This window comes from Micrasema longulum, unplaced genomic scaffold (genome assembly GCF_059751315.1).
Source record: "Micrasema longulum isolate JH-2025_06_02 unplaced genomic scaffold, ASM5975131v1 h1tg000107l, whole genome shotgun sequence".
In the NCBI taxonomy this organism is placed as follows: Eukaryota; Metazoa; Arthropoda; class Insecta; order Trichoptera; family Brachycentridae; genus Micrasema; species Micrasema longulum.
Window position 1 is genome coordinate 1,422,025 of NW_028277313.1, and position 19,505 is coordinate 1,441,529.

Here is a 19,505-nt window from a genome sequence, read left to right on the forward strand (position 1 = left end):
ATGAATTTCCGATGCTCTTACTTATCTGCAAATTATCGCAAGCTCACTAATCTTGGAAAAAGGAGAACAGTAATTGATCTCTCTTTCCTTTATAAAAGTGTAAATAGCCAAGTTAATTCGTCCCAGCTCCTAAATAAAATCCAAATTAACTGTCCATCTCGCGCCTTACGAAATCACCCAAGCTTTCGAATAACCAACGTTAATACAAAATTCGTTTTTATATTGACCGTATTCAAATTTTAACAGCTTTTTTCAACCACACAGATGTGTATCACACAGAACTACAAGTCTTTAAAAACAATGTATTGAAAACCTTGGAACATAGGTCCCATTGAATTTATTATAAAAAGTACTCATCCTTTTTTTCTGTTGCATTACATTTTACCTCAGAGTAATAATGCGCTAGCTTATACATCTGATCATATAACATTTCATATTACTTTAAGGCTGGTATTCTGAACAGATTTGCGGGCGAAGGATCGCTCTGTTAGCGTGTATTTAGTTCGTATAAACGCATTAAAAATGCGATTTTCCTTTCATAATACCACCCCTTATGTTGTTTTATTAAAATCTTGTACTACTATACTACTTTTAGTATTGTGGTATTGTTTAGCTTAATTATACAAATTTGAGTAATAATAAAGATTAAGAAAATGATTATTGTTTTTAAAGAAAAGAAAAGAGAAAAATATTATTCTTGAAATTATAGAGATAATAAATATGGTTAATTAATAGTTTGTAATATAATATTCACTGGTTCATTAGAATGAAGTTACTTTTGTATATGTACTAAAAAATATGTGAATTTTGCTGTATGTTTTACTAAATAAAAATAATTAAAAATTCTGCATTTAAACCAATGTTGGATTTGAGCATGCCATGTGTTTCCCGGCCTCTCTGTTTTCTGCATCAATCTACATTCGCACAATAAATCTTATTATAATATATTCGATTAATGACATTACTATTTTCAAAAGAAAAAAATGTCCCTAGTCAAAAATATAAAGTTTATCATTATTATTTCCCTTATATCGCCCTTTGGAGCATAGGGCACTGTTTTGGTAAACTGAATATAATCTGTTAAATACAGGTAAGGCAATCAGTCCAGAACGGTGAAATATTGCAGTTTCACCAACCTTTAAAGTCAACGTTAAACGTCTACACTGTCAGGAATTGAACCTTGGACCAAAAATATAGGAATATAAAATTACGCAAGGATTTTTAAAAATTTGTTAGTTTTCTCTTCATGTTTGAGTGGGTACGTTCTTACTAACCGACTTTACTCGATATCATTTCGTATTAAGTGTGATTGTTTATACTTTATTTTTATAATATTATCTTCGACCTAACGTCACGCCTATTGTGTAAAATTACGCATCTGTGACGAGCGGAAGTGGAGACTTCCGCCTATCCTGTTTCGTTTTTAGTAACAGTTAGGGGAAGTATGAACTTGACCACTATTGTGAATGAAATAATGCATCTACCTAATTTATAATACGTTTAGCCTCTCAGCCCAGCCCCAATAAGTCGTAGACTGAGATAAATTAAATATCAAATGCTACCGGAACTCATTCAGGTTTTTAAAAATCTTGTTATATTTTTTTAAAACACCCATGAATCATAGTAGAGTGGAACCTCTCATAACGTGTAATTTGCATATCGAGCAAAACAGGTTTTGAAAAAAATGCTCCCTTAACGAACGACATTTTGCATAACGAGTGACGCAGAAAGGGGAAGTCCCATCTTCGCGTCGCTCACATGTGAGCCGGAACTTCCGCGCCAGTTAGCACGATAGTGCATTTTTACAAACTTGTGTCCAGACATTAATTGCTTATTTTTGGGCAAAGTTTAATAACCCTCGCAGAAATGTCCCCGAAGAAAAAGCCACAAGGAGACAGCCGCAAGAGAATAAAAATAACTCTAGAAGTGAAACGTAAAATTATTGAAAAGCGAGAACAAGGTGTGAGCGTGGCTGATCTTGCGCGCGTACGCACATACACCAGCGGAGGAGAGTTTGTTAGTCGAGGAGGAGGAAGCAGCTGAGCAACAATTTTCTGGCGCAATAAGAGAAATGCTGAAAGCATGAGAAACTGTTGCATCGTACTTTGAGAAGCGTCACCCTAATAAGGAGGTGGCCATGCGTTCTACTAATGTATTTAATGATAATGCTGTGTCTCATTTTCAGCAAATTTTGAAGCGTAGGCAATAAAAATGTCTCTAGACAACTTTCTAGTCAAAATATTTTTTCAATATATGTCAGCACCGCCAAGGAGACTTATGTCCTCAGATGCGGTGTGCGGTATATGGTGGGCAAGCTGTCCCTGGTATGGTACTTGAAGCGTAAGACTGATAACCTTACGTACATGTAACAGATTCTCGTTACAGGTAACAGTGTTCTAATGTAGTGTCCTATGCAACATTGGGTGGGAATAGAGGTATGATGATGATGATATATTGATATATAGTTAAAACTTCTTTAAAAATCATTTCAGTCTAACGATGACGCGAGAGCGATGGAAGCGGTTATAATAACCGCTTCCAATAATTGGTCTATCAAACAAAATAAATTAAAGCGTCAACCATTCTTAAAAATGATATTAATGTGAGATTCGTTGAAATTGAAATGTGATTTTTAGTCAACCTCGATACTGTTAAGAATTACAATAATAAAGAACATCTGTGCAATTGTGCATGTGTGTATATTAGAGGCGGTAAACTAGAAATGAGATAGTTATTTAAAATAGCTATTCTCCGGAAACAACTGGAACAGTTTCACAAAATTAAATTAAACTATTACTGTTCGTGCAAAACTTAAATTTCGGGATACTGTTTCACAAATTAAACTGTTTTGTAAAACCCCCCTAGGATCAACTTTTGCCTTGCTTGGGGAGTCGCGGGTCAATAAGCAAGGGATGAAAACCTGGCATCCTATCCTGGAAGGGGAGGATAGCGACATATCTTTTAAGATTTTAAGAGATCACTACCATTCCCCCAAGGCGTTGATATTTTATTTAACCTTTGCCTTGCTCGTGACTGAGATTCCAGTTCAATAAAAATCTGTTGCCAGCTAGTCTTGCCCACTCTACACCGTTTGGTGTATCTTTGAAACGGTTTCACAAAAAAAAAAAATAAAACAATAAATGTTGCTGCTCTTATCAAATAACTGAAACACGCATCTCTAATGTGAACGTATGTATGGATGACACAGTTTGTGTATTCGGACCATGTGATATTATTTGTTTTGTTTATTCTGGAAAATAAAATTACCTTCATATATAAGGTTAGCAATTCTTTTTTTTCATTTTAGAAATTATTGTTGCATCGCTGCCCTAGTTCTTGTTTGTTCAATATACCATTTTGCAAATTTTACAAGACACATTTTTTTTGTTTTCAAAGTCTAATACCAAGTTAAATTCGTAAGTGGAGATTGGGACCCAAAAAATGCTAAAAATATTATTTAATAACGGAAAAATAATAATTCTTTAATGGACATATTGGCATTCATAACTCAATTTTTCTAAAAATGGTCTATGGAACATACAAGAACTAGGGCAGCGACATGTAATATTTACATTGTTTACTAAAATTATGAAATTTTAATTGGTCTTATTATAAATTATTTGAAATAGATTTTACCCGCTGCTTCGCTCACAACATTATTTTTGTTGTTTAACAGTACGAATTTTCCCGATGGAATCATATATTTTTTCGGGATAAAAAGTACCCTGTACCAATTGCCAGTTCCCCAACTATCGCCATGCAAAAAATACTATAATCCGTTAGTCTATGGCGACATGGCATCATTATTCCATATTTATTTTTCCACCAAGAATTTTTCCAAAAGATTGATTTTTTTGGGATGAAAAGTAGTTTTTTAAATTTTTTAGCTCTTCTGCTAATCTTATACAAAAAATCACGTCAATCGGTTGCTGCGTTGCGACGTGAGAGAATAATTCATCTTTCCACTAAGAATTTTCCCGAGAGAGTAAACATTTTTTTCGTGATATAAAGTAGCCTGAGACACTTCTCAGCTCTTCGGGTATTTCTTTACACAAATCACGTTGATCGGTTGCTCCGTTTCAACGTGAAGGAAACACAAACGAACAGACAAACATTTTCGCATTTATAATATTAGTACGGATAAAACATATTTTTAAAAAACATATTGCAACAGAGATGGAAAACATTTTAGAGAAGAGATATAGAAGTCTAGGCATCTACTGGACTTATAGGCAAAATAGTGAATTTTACTCAGTTGGTAAAATGGCCACTTAAACGAGACAATGACAGGTCATAAGCCCTACAGATATATCCTTTCTCTGAAATGTTCTCCATCTCTGTTGCCATATGTTAATATTAACAGCTCCCAGGGAGTTGAATTCAGCTTTTTTCTACAAAAGTTTGGACAAACTCAAATCAATGTTGGCACATATTTCAATATTAAACACGAAGGACTAGGTATATGTTTTTCTAGATAATTTAAAATCTTTTTTTACTTAAACTCTTAGCTTGTTGTGTGTGGAAATATGTACATAGATACTCGTATAATAATACTTAAGCTCATAATGCGCAGTTTAAATTGAAATAATGTTATCAAAAGTACACGAAAACACTGCAGGGGTTGTATTTTGACAAGAACAAAGAATATTATTAAAATATGGAAATTTATTACCTTAGGCTTCCGTGGCCTAAAGAACGTGGGCGAATCGCGTGCAAAATAATATCAACTTAATTGATAACCTATAGTAGTAGGTCGGTATAATGTATATATATATATGTATATATAGAACGTAGCAATGCAGCGTCACCGCGCAATAACTGCATAATATTTTTTTACAAAAAACTTGGAAAATATTTATTAAAAACAAGAAAACATGACAAAGTTGTAGAACATCATTATTGTTTAAACTGAATTCGACTCCGCGCCATTTCTTCGTAGGGCTAGGGAGAAAGGATGAACGCCACATGCACGTGTCCTGATATACTAGTTCCTTACGCATTCATATATCATGTCATATGTATATTTTATATCCTTATAACCGGACTTGAGATTTTGGTTGATCTGGTCATTTTACGTCGTTTTGGCCGTCCCCTTCCTAAGTTAACATTCATCTTCGCCATATACAAGTATCTGTTGTACCATTCTTTCATCATTCAACCCTTTATGTGATCCATTCTTTATGTTATCTCTGAGGAAGTTGGGCGTTTTTCATTTATCAGTTAATTGACCCTCAAACTAAGCAATAAAGAAACAGGTTTTGATGTCTCGTGTTATCAGCGCTATGATTTTTAATGTTTCGTCATTTTGAAATCACTCCGCATGTGACATAAGTTCATGGTATGAGTTCTGTTGATTGATGGATAAACAGGAAATCTATCATTGGTTCGATTTTTCGACTTTCACAGAAGTTCGTTTTTATTAAAAAAAAAAAAATTATATACCTACATTTTCAAGAAATTTCGCCGTAAAATGAAATGCTCTAATTTTTACCGCCCGTACGAAAACATTTTTGCATCCAATTTCCCGTAACACTAAACTTCTCATTATACATGTCTCCGATTTTCATTCTCCTCTGATTTCATAATTCGTAACCCTGTCATAAATCGATTTTCCATGCGTTCGTCCAAGAGATCGCATTTCAACAGCTTTCATCCTTCCTTTTTTACTTCATATGTATATTTTTACTTATTTTTTTTTCTATTATACATTCATATATGTTATAACATTATTGTTTTAATAATAAGGACTCTAAATCAAGTTCATTATACTTAAAACTAAATATTCTTCTTTTAATTTATTATCATGTTCTTTGTTAGTTGACTAACTATGCAAAAAACGCAACTCTACTTAATCATCTTTTTTAAATTTTGCCTGCAGTCTATCGGTTTATCTGATTTTAAAAGATTTGTAAATATATCATTATTATCTTTTTCTATACATATAAAATGTAATAGTCGTATGTATGTCCTTGATAGACTAAATTACTACTCTACCGATTTACGTGCGTTTTTTTTGCAAAATGATGACCTATACCATGAGTGTGTTTATAGCGCTTAAAATCTATAATCTAATAAATAGAAAAAAACACTAAAAACTTGGGATGATGTTATTTCTTGTGTATAAAAAAAGATTGTGTTTACAAACAATATTCGTTTTTATGTATCCCATTCATTATTTAGGTAGGATTGTTTACTTATAACTTCTACCCATTTATTTCTCTTTTACTGAATTTTCGGTAATGCTAAGATAATATTAAATGACATGAATGCATTTTTGAAAATCGTATTTTTACATTAAGTGCCGATAAAAAAAGCAGCTTGACATTTACGAAAAAAACTCGAAATTCAAATATTAATGATTTTAAGTTTTGGAATTTAATCAAGAACCTACCGAGGATTCCACCAAGGTACCTACTTACAAATGAAAAGTTACCCCATCTTTTTTTACGTTTATCCGAAAGTTTTTTACAAACTTTAAAACACGATATGCGAATATGATAACTATTTTTGTAAACGCAAAACACGCTGCAACAGAAATTTTCATTTTGATACTCTGTCTAAAAAAAAATCATGAAATCGGTTAGGTTTTGAGGTGCGGAAAACGGGACAACGGACCGTCGATTTTGTCTATTTTCGTTAGGCATAAAAAATCTGACATGCAGTTGTCTTTTCCGCATAGTATCGGAGAGGAAAAACAATGTTCAAATATCAATTTTTCAAAATTCTCTGTCATCGCATATGTAATCCGAAACACAATGATAATATCTAATTTAAACTAAATACAATAATTGATATCAAACTTTCGATTGTGTTTATTTAATCTAAACACTAGTATTTCCTCAAAAATTGTAATAGCAAAGCATTGCCGGGTTCAGCTGTTCACCGTTCTTTATATAAATAAATGGGTATTTAGTATGGTTATTGGTCACGTTTAGTACCACGTTAAGCAATTTTTTTTGTAAAATCTACTAGACTTTTTGTTCGCGATTTTAAAAAGATAATTATATTACAGAATCAATTAAAAATTACTATGTAGAATCTCACCAACATTATTGCCCACATGACCACAGTTAGTGTATGACATGTCATATGCCCAGACTTCTATATCCCCTTCTCGAAAATGTTTTCTCTATGTGTTGCAATAAATTAAAATTATGCAGTGCTTTTTTTTTTTTTGGCAAATTGTTGGATGACGATTTAAAGTGAATAAAAAATACGTATGCAGTATTTATTAAAATGAGCGGAGCTTAGCCTTCCACATCCACTGGGTTGGTACGGGCGGTTCTCCTTTCGTACCAGGAGCTATCACGAACTAGATCTTACCCTCAGTTCACTAGGAACCTTCCTACTATCTGATAGCCGCGCACATGGGGTGACAAGTCATGGCAGATAAGTTCGTCGACGATTCTTGTTCTAATAGTGAGAGACATTTGGTGAATCAACATGCAGACGATCGTATCCTTTCTAACTTAAAAACTGTCGCCCAAATGCTTGAAGTTTTCAAAGAAGTAAGCGAAATACAAACTGAAGTTCGTTATAGTCTCGCATCAGAAGACCAATCAGGTACTTACGTTGTCTCAGAGAACCATACTCCTGAAAAATACGAACAACCTAATGACTATCAATACCCTGCTGCATTCGGACCATCTTTATTTCCATTCCTTTCCAGTTTTTTCAACAACGTTCAAAATAAATACAATTCGTACAAAGGCGGAAGACGAAGGCAATTCGAAGCGTTTTGGGTAGACCTAAAGGACCCCAGTATTTCGGGTGAAATTGAAATTAAACAGCAATATGATTTGGCTTACCGCAAGTCAAATGAAATCGAAGGCAAAGGAAAATCGTTTAGTCAGTTCGATTGTATTACAACTCGTTTAGAAGAAAAAGATAATAGTAGAGAAAATGAAAAAAAACTTTTGATCGAAAGCATCGCGACAAATATAATTAATGACGTTCTAAAGGATGCCCAAACTATTATAAGAATATCTCGCAAAATAAGCTATTTTCAGTTACTTTCTACGAAATGCAAGGTAAAGAAAACCGGTAGACGAACTTTCAATAACCCGCTTGCATGCCGCGAGAAAAGATTTTGTTCATTGAAGGATGCATTAGGCAAATCGTCAAATATTAAAATGAAATCTTTATCGTTTCCTCCTTCTCCTTACTTGTGCAGACACGGGGAGACGGGTTCGGGAGTCGAGTCCCCGAATGGCGATAGTACATGCAACGTCACGGTCGGCCGGAGAGAGTGGCGAAGAAGCGACATCGAGTGGCGCAGGTCGGCGGTGGGCGGGGCCCCGCCACCGGCGACGGCGGAGGGCCCGCAGTGTGGCGGAGACCGCGCGTCGAGACTGCCGCTCGCGCTCGCCATGAACTCTACCGGGGACGCGGTGGACCTCACCAGCGAGGCCGGACACGAAATCTACAAGTGTGAACTTCCACGCGCGAGTGAAGTGTATAAAAGTGGATTCGTCACTAACAGTAGACGCAACAAAATGAACGGCGACAGCGTGGCGAGTGGACTACCAGATTTAATAGACGAAAAAGAGCCGCGCGAAAGTCTCGCGAACAAAATGTTGTCCGATAAATTTGAAAAAGTTTCCGGCGGGGAAAAGTTTCGGGAAGTTCGCGCGCCGGCGCGAAAAGTCGGTGGAAAGTGGCGGGACGCGCGCCGGCGATCGATCCGCCACCGTACCCCTCGGGTAGTTCCGCTGCGCGGCCGCTGTGTGCTGCTAAGGGTCGCGCCGGCTGGACCGTGCTTGCTGCTCGATCTCTCCGCTCCCGACTCCTATACTCGACAAACTTTCGCAAACAAAATATTGTCACTCCACGAGTCGTGCCCCTGCGTGCTTCGAACTCCTCGCGAGTCTCCCGGGAACCCCGATCAGAAATCTTCAGCGGAGAAGTTTATCCGCGAAGCCGATAAGTTGGACGGAAGTGATACTCACTCGCGGATTATTCAAAAAGAAATAAAGTTGAATGAAACAGATGCGTCTGATAGCGCGCACGGTAATAAGATCCAAATAGTGAATCGTGACTCTGATAATAATTCGTCACATGAATCCCCCCTATTTTCTGGACATAATATTCTCGAGTCTCAAGACGAGCACGTTGCGTTGCTCAGTTTAATATCAGATTCCTCAGAACGCGAATTGAAAACTAAAAGTCAGATTTCAACGCGGGAAGAAATTTTAAGTAACGAAAACAATTGTATTTGTTCGTGTCATTGTGAAAAAACAGTTTCTGAAAATTATTCAAATATACATTCAAATTGTGTATCCGAATTAACTTCGGATAAAAGTGAAATAAATTTAATTTTGCAAAATCAAAACAAAGTATTAGATTCAAACCGAAACAACGAAACTTCTGATTTTTTAAGCAGCAAGGTTCTCAATAGTTTCGAGATAAGTTCTAGATTAAAAAGATTAGAAGAAAAATTAAAAAACTCTGTCGATTCGTTCAAGGAAGCGGAATCTTCTTATAACAACAGCTCGGAATACTTCGACCCTCGCACCGACGACAACGTTTCTAGTTTATCGGAAGCCATACTCGAAAATACCACGTATTTCATCGAGGAGAAGGTAGACGATAATTGTGAAAAAAAATACGGTTGCGAAAAATCACTCTCAAATTGGAACAATAATTACCTCAACGGCTATTGCGAAATCAACCGTGAGTTAAAAATCAGCGAATACTGCACAGAATCATTAAGCGGTGATATCTCCGAGTGCCCTACCAAGAGGTTACTGCAGGTAACAGACGAAGTCGAGCAACTCGAAGAAGACTCCGCCAGTGACGACGAGACTAGAGAACTCGAAGAGTTTGAACGCCAAGAGCGCTGGGCTACAAACGAAGAGTACTTCAAAGTGAACGCGAATATCTTCGCCGGTAGTTCTTGCCAGTTCACCGCCGGGAGTCTTCCGTCGCTGCCCCCTGGCGCGGCCGAGGAACCCCTGATATGCTACGACGAGCTGTGGGACAGCTCCGAGTCGACGTCTAGCGTGGACGAGGAGACGGCAGCCAACACCGCAGCCAACGCCATGAGGGGCGAGCAGCCTGCGCGCGCCGACCGCCGCCACAACAAGGACGCCGGCAATCTCAAGTCGCTGTTGAAGAAGGCGTCGCGGAAAGGGAAGAAAAACAGAGTTATTTTCAACGAGAACCGAAATGAATTTTTCGAGGCTGACTACATAATCCTCATCAGAGAAGAGTGCCAATATGACGAAGAGAGTGACGAAGGGGTGTGCACGTGCAGCCAGCACGAAATGGTGCGGCTGGAGGGCGAGCCGACGCTCAGCCCGCCCGAGGGCTACAAGGACCCGGGACTGTTCCGCGCGGACGGCAGCCTGCGCGAGCAGGGGCTACTGGCCGGTCCCGGGGGGCTTCTGGTAGCGGAGGCCGGCGGGCCCGTATTCTCTCCGCAGCACCTGCGCCAGCTGCAGCTCATCCAGCGTCTGCAGCAGGAGCAGCTCCGCCGCGCGAGGCAGGCCCTCAGAGGTGACTATAATCTCCGTTTCCCTACATTCCGACAGTCGGTAAACCCTCGAATTAGCTTTAAATGATGACAGATCCTCTTTGTCAACACAATACCCCAACAAAAAAGCCTCGAAGATAGTTCATTTGAAACATTTCCTTATTCGCACCAAATGTTGTGTAGGATAAGATACACTTTAATATGTACAATCAATTGCAATTTATAATTTTTAATTTATTAGAAGTCATATTGTACAATGGCTAGTTTGCGCTCTAGATGCCAGTCTGGGGACTAGAAAATATTGTAGCGAAAAAACAAGTTTTAAAAACAATAATTCATGCCAAACTTGTCGGGAATCGAACCCAAGACCTGTAAATGTCTAGACTTTTGAATCCCTTTATTGAATTAAAAATACAGTAACCTCTAACAAAAAACAATCATATTTTATCCCTTCTTAGTATATCTGAAACCGTCACACAGATTCCTGCTATGTTTTCGAGGTCAAAACCACTAGATTGCCTAGGATGGTGCGAGTGTTGTAACCACAAAAAGTTTAAATATTTGATTTCCTCCCCTTTCCCGTAACCTTCTCCGCGAACCGCCCATACGTACGCTCAAATATCTGTCCAAGATCGAGGTTTACCACTAAAATCCAAGTTGTCCAATAGACTAAAGGCATCTGAATGCATCAAAGCGCAAAACAGATTTTCTTCCAATCATCCCGATTTCTTCATTGATGTTATCATTAACAGGATACAATGATTCCTGTACCGACGCCGATGTGGGAAAGAATAATATTGATGTTTTTAAATCACGAGAAACTTTTTATCGCAAACCATTTTAAGAGGAAATGCGACGGAAGAGAAGTTCGATGAACGATGGTGAGAGATGCCTCCCCGATATTGTGCAAAAACGTCAACTGCACGTCGTATTGATTATGCCTAACTAAAATCGAAGAAATAAACTGATTGTGTGATTATTATTTTTTTTAAAAAGAGTATCAGAATAAAAATTTCTGTATCTCTACCTTTCTCGTTGTTCAAAATTCTTTATCACATTTGTGTCTGTTCGTAGACGGCAGATAAAACTAGACGCTTTCTTAAGAAACAATTTAACAAAGTAAAAAAACACTACTCTAGTGCCGTAATAGAATAAAAAACGTTTGTACATAGAAAAGTCAGTCTGCGTTTTCTCTTAATCAGGATAAATATCATACATTTTTTTCATAAAATGTTTTTAGCCCAGATGTTTTTATCCAAACGTAACTAATTTTTTTATAATATTATTCACTTAAATTTATTATAAATGAACTTACTCATTTTATTATCTTTTGCTAAGTACGTATGTGAAATTTATGATGCATATTTTATGATTTTAGAAATAAGCACAGTATTGGTATTTTCATCTTGAAGGGTTTTTGTTGCTATAACATTTCATCTTCGACTGTCTTGAAAGAAAAACCGATATTTGTGTACGAAAATGATTATATTTGCATGAACATTTAAAGTATCTTCGTCGGTAACATATAATTGAACATGTTCAGAAGAAAAAATTGTGTGGCCATTCTACTTTATATACAGAAAACTCAGTTTTACTTTGTAGATATAATTTAAGATAAATGTTAACTTCCCATTGTAATCGGGGCCGCGGTGTACAAAATTGAACATTCTTAAGTTATATCAACATTGATTTCATTCAATTTGTTTGCCAAAGAAAGTAATAAAACACAACGTATAAACAGCTGTTTAATATTCGCTGGCGCTGGCTGGCGTCGATATTTTCAATTAAAATTTTGGCGGCCTTTGTGGTATAGTGGTCATGACGCTTGATTCACACACGGAAGGTTCGGGGTTCTATTGGTGAGAACATAAAAATTAAATATGTGAAGTAATTCACCACTGTGCTTCCTGGCCTGTTGCGGTGCAATTAAAAAAAATATATATTAATATTTTTCTCGCGCTATATTTTTTTTTCAAAAAATTTAATAGTTACGCAATGTTCACTTAAATTATTACACCAAAGCATTTTGATCGTTAATTAGGTGGAGGAAAAGCTAACGGGTAATATTGCGAAAATGACATAATTAAGTACATATAGACTTCATCATTACCTACTGGTGCATAGGGCACTGCATTTTCATTTCAATTCCAGCGTATCTAGATCATTTTTGTTACATGGAAGATAAGGTGATCAGTTTTACGCTTTTATGATTTAAGTATGGAATATTGCAGTAGGGACCACTGTTTAAACCAATAGTTTAGCATCCAGGGTCCCGATTACAATGGGAAGATAACATTTATCTCCAATTTTATCTACGAAGTTAAATTCAGTTTTCTGTACGAAAAGCAGAATATGCATACATTGTTTTCTTCTAAACATGTTTGATTATAGGTTACCGATGAAGATACTTTAAATGTTCATACAAATATACTCATTTTCGTACACAAATATCGGTTTTTCTTTATAGACAGTCAAAGATAACTCTGACTTCCCATTGAATAATAGTAGGCGAACGAGCCATCTACTACCCAACGACGTGGACTTATCTCAATCCAATTTCCATTTTTAGGACTTTTACCTGAGAGTAGCAAACACTCGTGCAGGTTTTTGGTTCTTATTCACACTCAGAACTGTAATGGTTATCTGCCTAGACACATAATAACTTTTTTACTTTATTTGCGTTATTTCCTAAATTGCTGGTAGAATTTAAACATTGAAATATATTTTTTTTAGTTTATTCAGTAAAAAATATAAGTATGTAATATAAAGCAAATTTTAAATAAATTTGATACGTTTATTTATATTAACGTTTCCTATTACGTAAAAAAATAATTATTGTGTATTTATTTATTTTGTTTTATTTTATAAATTTATTGCGTGTATTTCATGGTTAAGCCTGTTCTGAGAGGGAGATTTTTTATCTTTTAATGTATAAGTAGTTATTAACTAATAAATATAACAATAACAGAAAAAAAAAACGAAAATTACTTATTTATAAATGCATAGCTAATCAAATGTAAGAAATTAATCATTGATATTATAAAAATACAAAGTATACATATGTGCTAAGAATACATAATGTTACTTTAACATAAATATTATAGTAAAAAACAAATATAAAGGGGTGTAATACATAGGAATATAAGTAATATGTGTAAGAATATGTAAAGTAGTACGTATCTACATATATTTTTCAAAAAACTCTTGTTACAATATTTATAGGAGCCGCTATTTTTATTCTTAAATTTTGTTTACATTTTGAGTATTTTATATTTGGCATTAAATACTTACGGAGCAATTACATTTTATTGTTTTTTACCAAAGGAGGTTGATACAAATGGCACAATACAGGTTATTTTTGTTGCTGTACGAGTGTTTATATTTTGTTGGATATAACGGGAAGTGACGTCTTACAATAATGTGTTTATTTTATTTTTAATTAGTATATATTTTCAGTATAACATAAGCACAAATTACAAAGATAAGAAAATATACGATGTTTTCAATCAGTGCTTTACAAAAAAGTACTTTTTTCTTAAATATGTTGTATTTCTGGGTGCACCTTATTTCCTTTGTTTACTTCATTGAGGAAAAATATTCCTCTGTAAGTATACTTGGGTTGTGCCGTAGTTGTTTTTAATTTTGGAATTAAGATGTTACCAGTTGTTCTAGGTCGCGTACTTATGTTTTGTGACGTGTGTTATAAAAATATGTTTAGTTTCATAAAGACAATAATATAATATATGTAACGCGTACATTGTACATTGTTTTTCTTAAATTACAAATGAAAAATGTTGAAATTAAATTAATTTCTTTATATAATTACTTTGTAAAGCGTTCTTGGGGTATTATATTACGAAAATGGCGCTGTATAAGATATCCATAATAATAATAATAATAATAACGCGTGTATCGGCCGAAAAACGGTAAAGTAGTTAGGAAATTATTTACGCCATTGTCTTTTTTTTTAATGTACTTTTGGAGCTCATTTTAATTTAATTAATTTATTCGCTTAATGAATACAAGGAAAATAAATGAACAATATAAATTTTCTAGCGCAGTTCTAAAGAAGAATGGTCCCAAAGTAAAAAAAAGTTAATCTAAAGAATTCAAATATTTTTTTCTTTTAAATATGAGTAAATCCAATGACTGAAAATTTAAAGCTCCTTAAGTTTGAATGAATATTTTTGTGCATAAAAAAGTCATTCAGCTTAATTACAAGGTGGCTAAATGGCGAATCTCCGTAATTGAGTGCTTAATTGCTATTTCAAACACATTTGATGTAAGCTGCTCGTCGCCCTCTCTCTGAAAGTTTAAATGCGGAATGCACATTCATTTTGTCAATGAGGGTGGTCAAATCTGGGGTGACCGCAGTCATTATGGAGCGACCAGACAAAGAATTCCTAACTATGATATATTATCGTTCATTTATATTATCTATATATACACAGCATTATATTATCACATGTTGCCATTTAGGTTTTCTCATTGAAAACGCATTTCATCATCCATTATCATTCCCCTTCCGCACCTAATGGTGCATAGGACACTGCATCGGTACACCGATCGCAGCGTATCTTTATCATTTTTGTTACATGAAGGTAAGATGATCAGTTTTACGTTTCAGGTACCAGTCCAGGGACTATGAAATATTCTAATGTGAAAACACCCTTTCAAATAAATATTTCATATCAACCATGCCGGGAATCGAACCCGAGACCTTTTGCATGACAGGCAAACGCTCTGACGAGGCCGACAAGAAAACGCATTTGAAGTATAATACATATCTTTCTTTCCATTATGTTGTATCCCAACTCAACACAGGGCTCTTGGCCTCATGTGGTTAGGGGTACGTTATTATTTTTTGTAATATGTTTATTTGTATGAATAAATAAATAAATAAAATACAATGTACACATAGCATTATATTATTACATTTAGGTTTACTCATTGAAAACGCATTTTGAGTAAAATACATTTAATATTTTTTTTTGTTATTTTATAAACATTTAACATATTAAAAAATTACAACGGAGATTGTCAACAATATAGAGAAGGTAACATAAAAGTCTTGGCATCTACAGTGCTTATGACCTGTCATCGGCTGGTTTAAGTTACAATACAAATTTGAACAAACTCAAAATATTGTTGATAAATCCATCTGGTTCAAGAAGTATTTTTATTTATTTATTTATTCATATTTTTCGCTTACAAACTATAATTAATAATAAAAATAATGTGACCTCACTGGGGTTTTCCGTGCCGAGGACACTTAACAATTTAGTTTTTTAAATTACATTTGAGAATAAACAAAGAAGACTCACTTAAAAAACAAACATAATTAACGAATATTCAGACAGTTTTAAAAACAAGGTATTTATGTACATCTATATTATTTATATTACAAAACACACAATAAAAACAACAAAAACCTAACATAAGCTATACAGTTGTGGAGCAGTTGATTCAGCATTGGTATGGGCGAATGAGACAATCCATTTTACTTCTACCTAGCTCCACTATCCATTTTTTTATAGCCTTTTTAAACATTTTCTCATTACTAATTGCTAAAACATATACAAATGCTTAATTTTTATTCATTTGAAAACAAAACTATTTTGACCGTTACTTGTGTGGAATTTAGGAGTTTTGATATTATTTGGTATCTGAGTGACTAAATCATCTGAAATTTGCTTATTTTTTCTTCTTTGTAAATTTATATAGTTGAATTAATTTTGTAAATAGTGTCTACTGTATGGACATAAAATAATTTCCGTTTATTTTTCGTATTGAAGGTTGAGGGTTTCTTGAAAATTATTTTAATAATTAATCTTTGTACTATTTTAAGATTTTAACACGTTGAATCAAAATAAAATAAGGTTTTAGAAATCATTAGATAAAAGATAAATTGTATTGCGTCAGTTGGGATGATGCGAAGTGACGTTTCTAATATCTGACATTTAAGTAAGTTATTGAAGGGTATTTATCTAAATAAAGGTATACTAATATTATCCTTCACAAAACTATAGTGTTTTTTCAAATGTATATACATATGTATTTTTTTATTTTATTGAGGAAACATACAGTACAATTACATAGTTTTATAGTAAATAGAGTTAGATTCAATTCTAATGGACTAGTGAAGTTTCCATATTAGGTTTATTATATCTTATCTTAATTCTATGATCTAGAGTTATCAATTAATTGTTTTCAGTGCAAAAAGGAAGAAAAAAAAACATAAAATAAAATCAAGATAAAAAAGTTATTTTTAAATTTTGTATATCTACTACTAACGTATTTAAATAAATGTAAATAATATAAAAGTAATTAAAAGGTAAGAATTCAAATAAATAAGAATAAAAAAAATATGCTCAAACGTAAAAACAAACATTTTTAAAAAGGAAAAACGTATTTTCAGATTTAAAAAAAAAACAATGAGCAGAAACTTTAAAAGAAATAAAAGACAATAAATTTAATTTAATTTAAAAAAAATCTTTAAGTGTTGTCTTCCTCCTCTGCTAAAGGACTTTTTGAGGATTCACAACATTCGCACGAACCTGACAAAATGTATTATTTTTGATTTTGTTCTCATTTTTTCTGTAAAGTTCTTTATCCGCTAACTAGCGGCACTCGGTCAGAATACCTTCGGGAAAGTAAAATAAAGAGGATATTATGCAGGAAGTTGGGCATTAGGAGTGCTAATTAATGAGTGGACACGTAGCACCTCTTTCTCTGCTACTTTATTTAGAAACCCAACAACTCGTCATTCTATTCTAGAGCGAGGGTTTAAAGGCAATTTACATATTATATTTGTCAACAATATTTTGAGTTTGTCAAAATTTCTGCAGACAAGGACTGGATTCAACTCCCTGTGGAGCTGTTAATATTAACAGATTATAACAGAGATGGAGAACGTTTTAGAGAAGGTAATATAGAAGTCAGGGCATCTACAGGGATTATGACCTGTTATTGGCTGGTTTAAGTGGCCACTTTACACACTATGTAACATTTACCATTCTGCTCAAATTTGGGCACTTATATTTCTCAAATTTTTTCATCTACCTATTGATGTTTGTGAATTGAAATTATATTTGAAATTAAAAGTAGTATTAACATATTACAACAGAGATTTTTATTTTCTTTTATTCAGGAAACATACAGTACAGTTACAAAGTTTAATATTTTACACAATTAGACTTAATTCTAATGGACCAGTGAAGTTTCCATATTAAAAAGCAATTATATGTAAGGTTAATTATGAAAGTATAAAAAAAAGAAGGAAAAAGAAAACATGAATGAAAGTTGTTTAAAAATTAAAATTTAAGTGAAAAAAAGATATTTTAAGGTTTGTAGTTTGTAGTGAGTATTTACAAATGAAAATAATATTTAAAATGAAGAAAATTTGTAAGAGTAATTAAAAATTAAAAATGGAAATAAAGAATAGAAAACATGCTCAGATGTAAAAATAAAATAAAATAGTAATAACATTTAAAAAAAAAAAAAGATGAAGAACATTTTAAAGAATGTAATATAGAAGTCTAGACATCTATAGGGCTTATGATCTGTCATTGGCTGGTTTAAGTGGCCACTTTACACGCTGTGTAACATTCACCATTCTGCCTATATTAGAACATCCATATTCCTTCAATTATTTCATCTGTTGATGTTTGTAAAGTAAAAGAGCTGAAACCTTTATTTATGCGGGTAAGATTTATCTGATTAAATTATTTCACTGACACACTAGGCAACGCCTGAAAAAATTTTTTTTTCAATTTCTATACTTCTTCATGGACCAGGTGGATTTATCAACATTTGGCTGGTTTAAGTGTCCACTCAACCAGCCAATGACAGGTCATAAGCCCTGTAGATACCTAGACTTCTATATTACCTTATTTAATATGTTCTTCATCTCTGTTGTAATATGTTAATGTTAACAGCTTCCAGAGAGTTGAATCCAGTCCTTGTCTACAAAAATTTGTACAAATTCGAAATATTGTTGAAAGTAGTAGATATGCAGGTGAAATAATTCAATTAGATGAATCTCACCCGCATGAATAAAGGTTTCAGCTCTTTAACTTCACAAACATCAACAGATGAAAGAATTTACTGTATGTAGATGTTCACATATGGGCAGAATGGTAAATGTTACAAAGTGTAAAGTGACCGCTTAAACCAGTCAATGACACGTCAAAAGTCTTGTAGATGCCCAGACTTATATATTACCATCTCTAAAATGTTCTTTATCTCTGTATATTATGTTTTTCAAATTATCATGAGTTCGATAAGCATCGGTCATCGAGGATACAACTAAGTTACTCCTTGACTTTGTCTGATCAATTAAACTGTTAAAAAATTTAAGCAATATCGATTGATTTTAATTACACTTAAACCATTACGTGCAATTATTTTTGACTTGCAAATAACCAAGAACCCCACTTAAAATGTCTGCCTTAAAACAACTTAAGTATCTAAAAACTCTAGACAAATCTAGTGAAACAAACGTAATACGTGCCTTAGAAAACAGTTTTAGTTTACTAATGTTGATTAAAGAAACACCTATGATTTTACTTACTACCACTATTATTTTTTAAATACCGTTTGTTTTTTTCGGCAAAATACAACTTTAAATCGAAAGAAGCAAATATTTGTTGGAATGAAAAAAAGTATGTTTGGGATCTCATCATTATTATTTACCCGTAAGTATTTGAATGTTTAGAACTCTTCCTTAAAATAATAAATTCTGCCGGAAAAGTGAGAATCGAGTTATGATAGACTGGGATTTGAAGCTCGGACCTTTGGTCCGTGAGTTCAAAGACTACCATGGAGCTGTTTTTATTGAATTTGAAATAATAAAAATACGCATTTATTGTTTAAAAATGATATCTGGCCAGTTAATTTCTTTTTTGACTAGTAGTTACGTAGTGCACTCTGTAGGTCCAATTTATCCAACCAATCTAGCGTTGCTTCCGAAATGCTGCGTTTTATATTCGCTTCCTAATGCTTCGAGAGTTGCTAGTTTGTTTGCAAAGAT

General features: G+C 34.0%; 1 protein-coding gene across 1 annotated transcript; it reads left to right on the forward strand.

Annotated features, from left to right (window-relative positions):
* The first annotated feature begins 1,866 nt into the window (after nucleotides 1–1,866).
* LOC148284605 (uncharacterized) lies at nucleotides 1,867–15,205 on the forward strand. Its single transcript, XM_088237646.1, has 3 exons — nucleotides 1,867–2,012; nucleotides 8,174–10,497; nucleotides 15,102–15,205. The coding sequence occupies exons 1-3, from the start codon at nucleotides 1,867–1,869 to the stop codon at nucleotides 15,203–15,205; spliced, it is 2,574 nt and encodes an 857-aa protein (XP_088093772.1).
* The last annotated feature ends 4,300 nt before the right edge of the window (nucleotides 15,206–19,505 follow it).

Bases quoted from the DNA above. Each gene is read 5' to 3' on its own strand.
- LOC148284605 (XM_088237646.1), top strand. From the start codon at position 1,867: ATGTCCCCGAAGAAAAAGCCACAAGGAGACAGCCGCAAGAGAATAAAA. The intron at 2,013-8,173 runs GTTTGTTAGTCG...TTACTTGTGCAG, and splicing joins ACATACACCAGCGGAGGAGA to ACACGGGGAGACGGGTTCGG. The intron at 10,498-15,101 runs GTGACTATAATC...TTTACGTTTCAG, and splicing joins CGCGAGGCAGGCCCTCAGAG to GTACCAGTCCAGGGACTATG.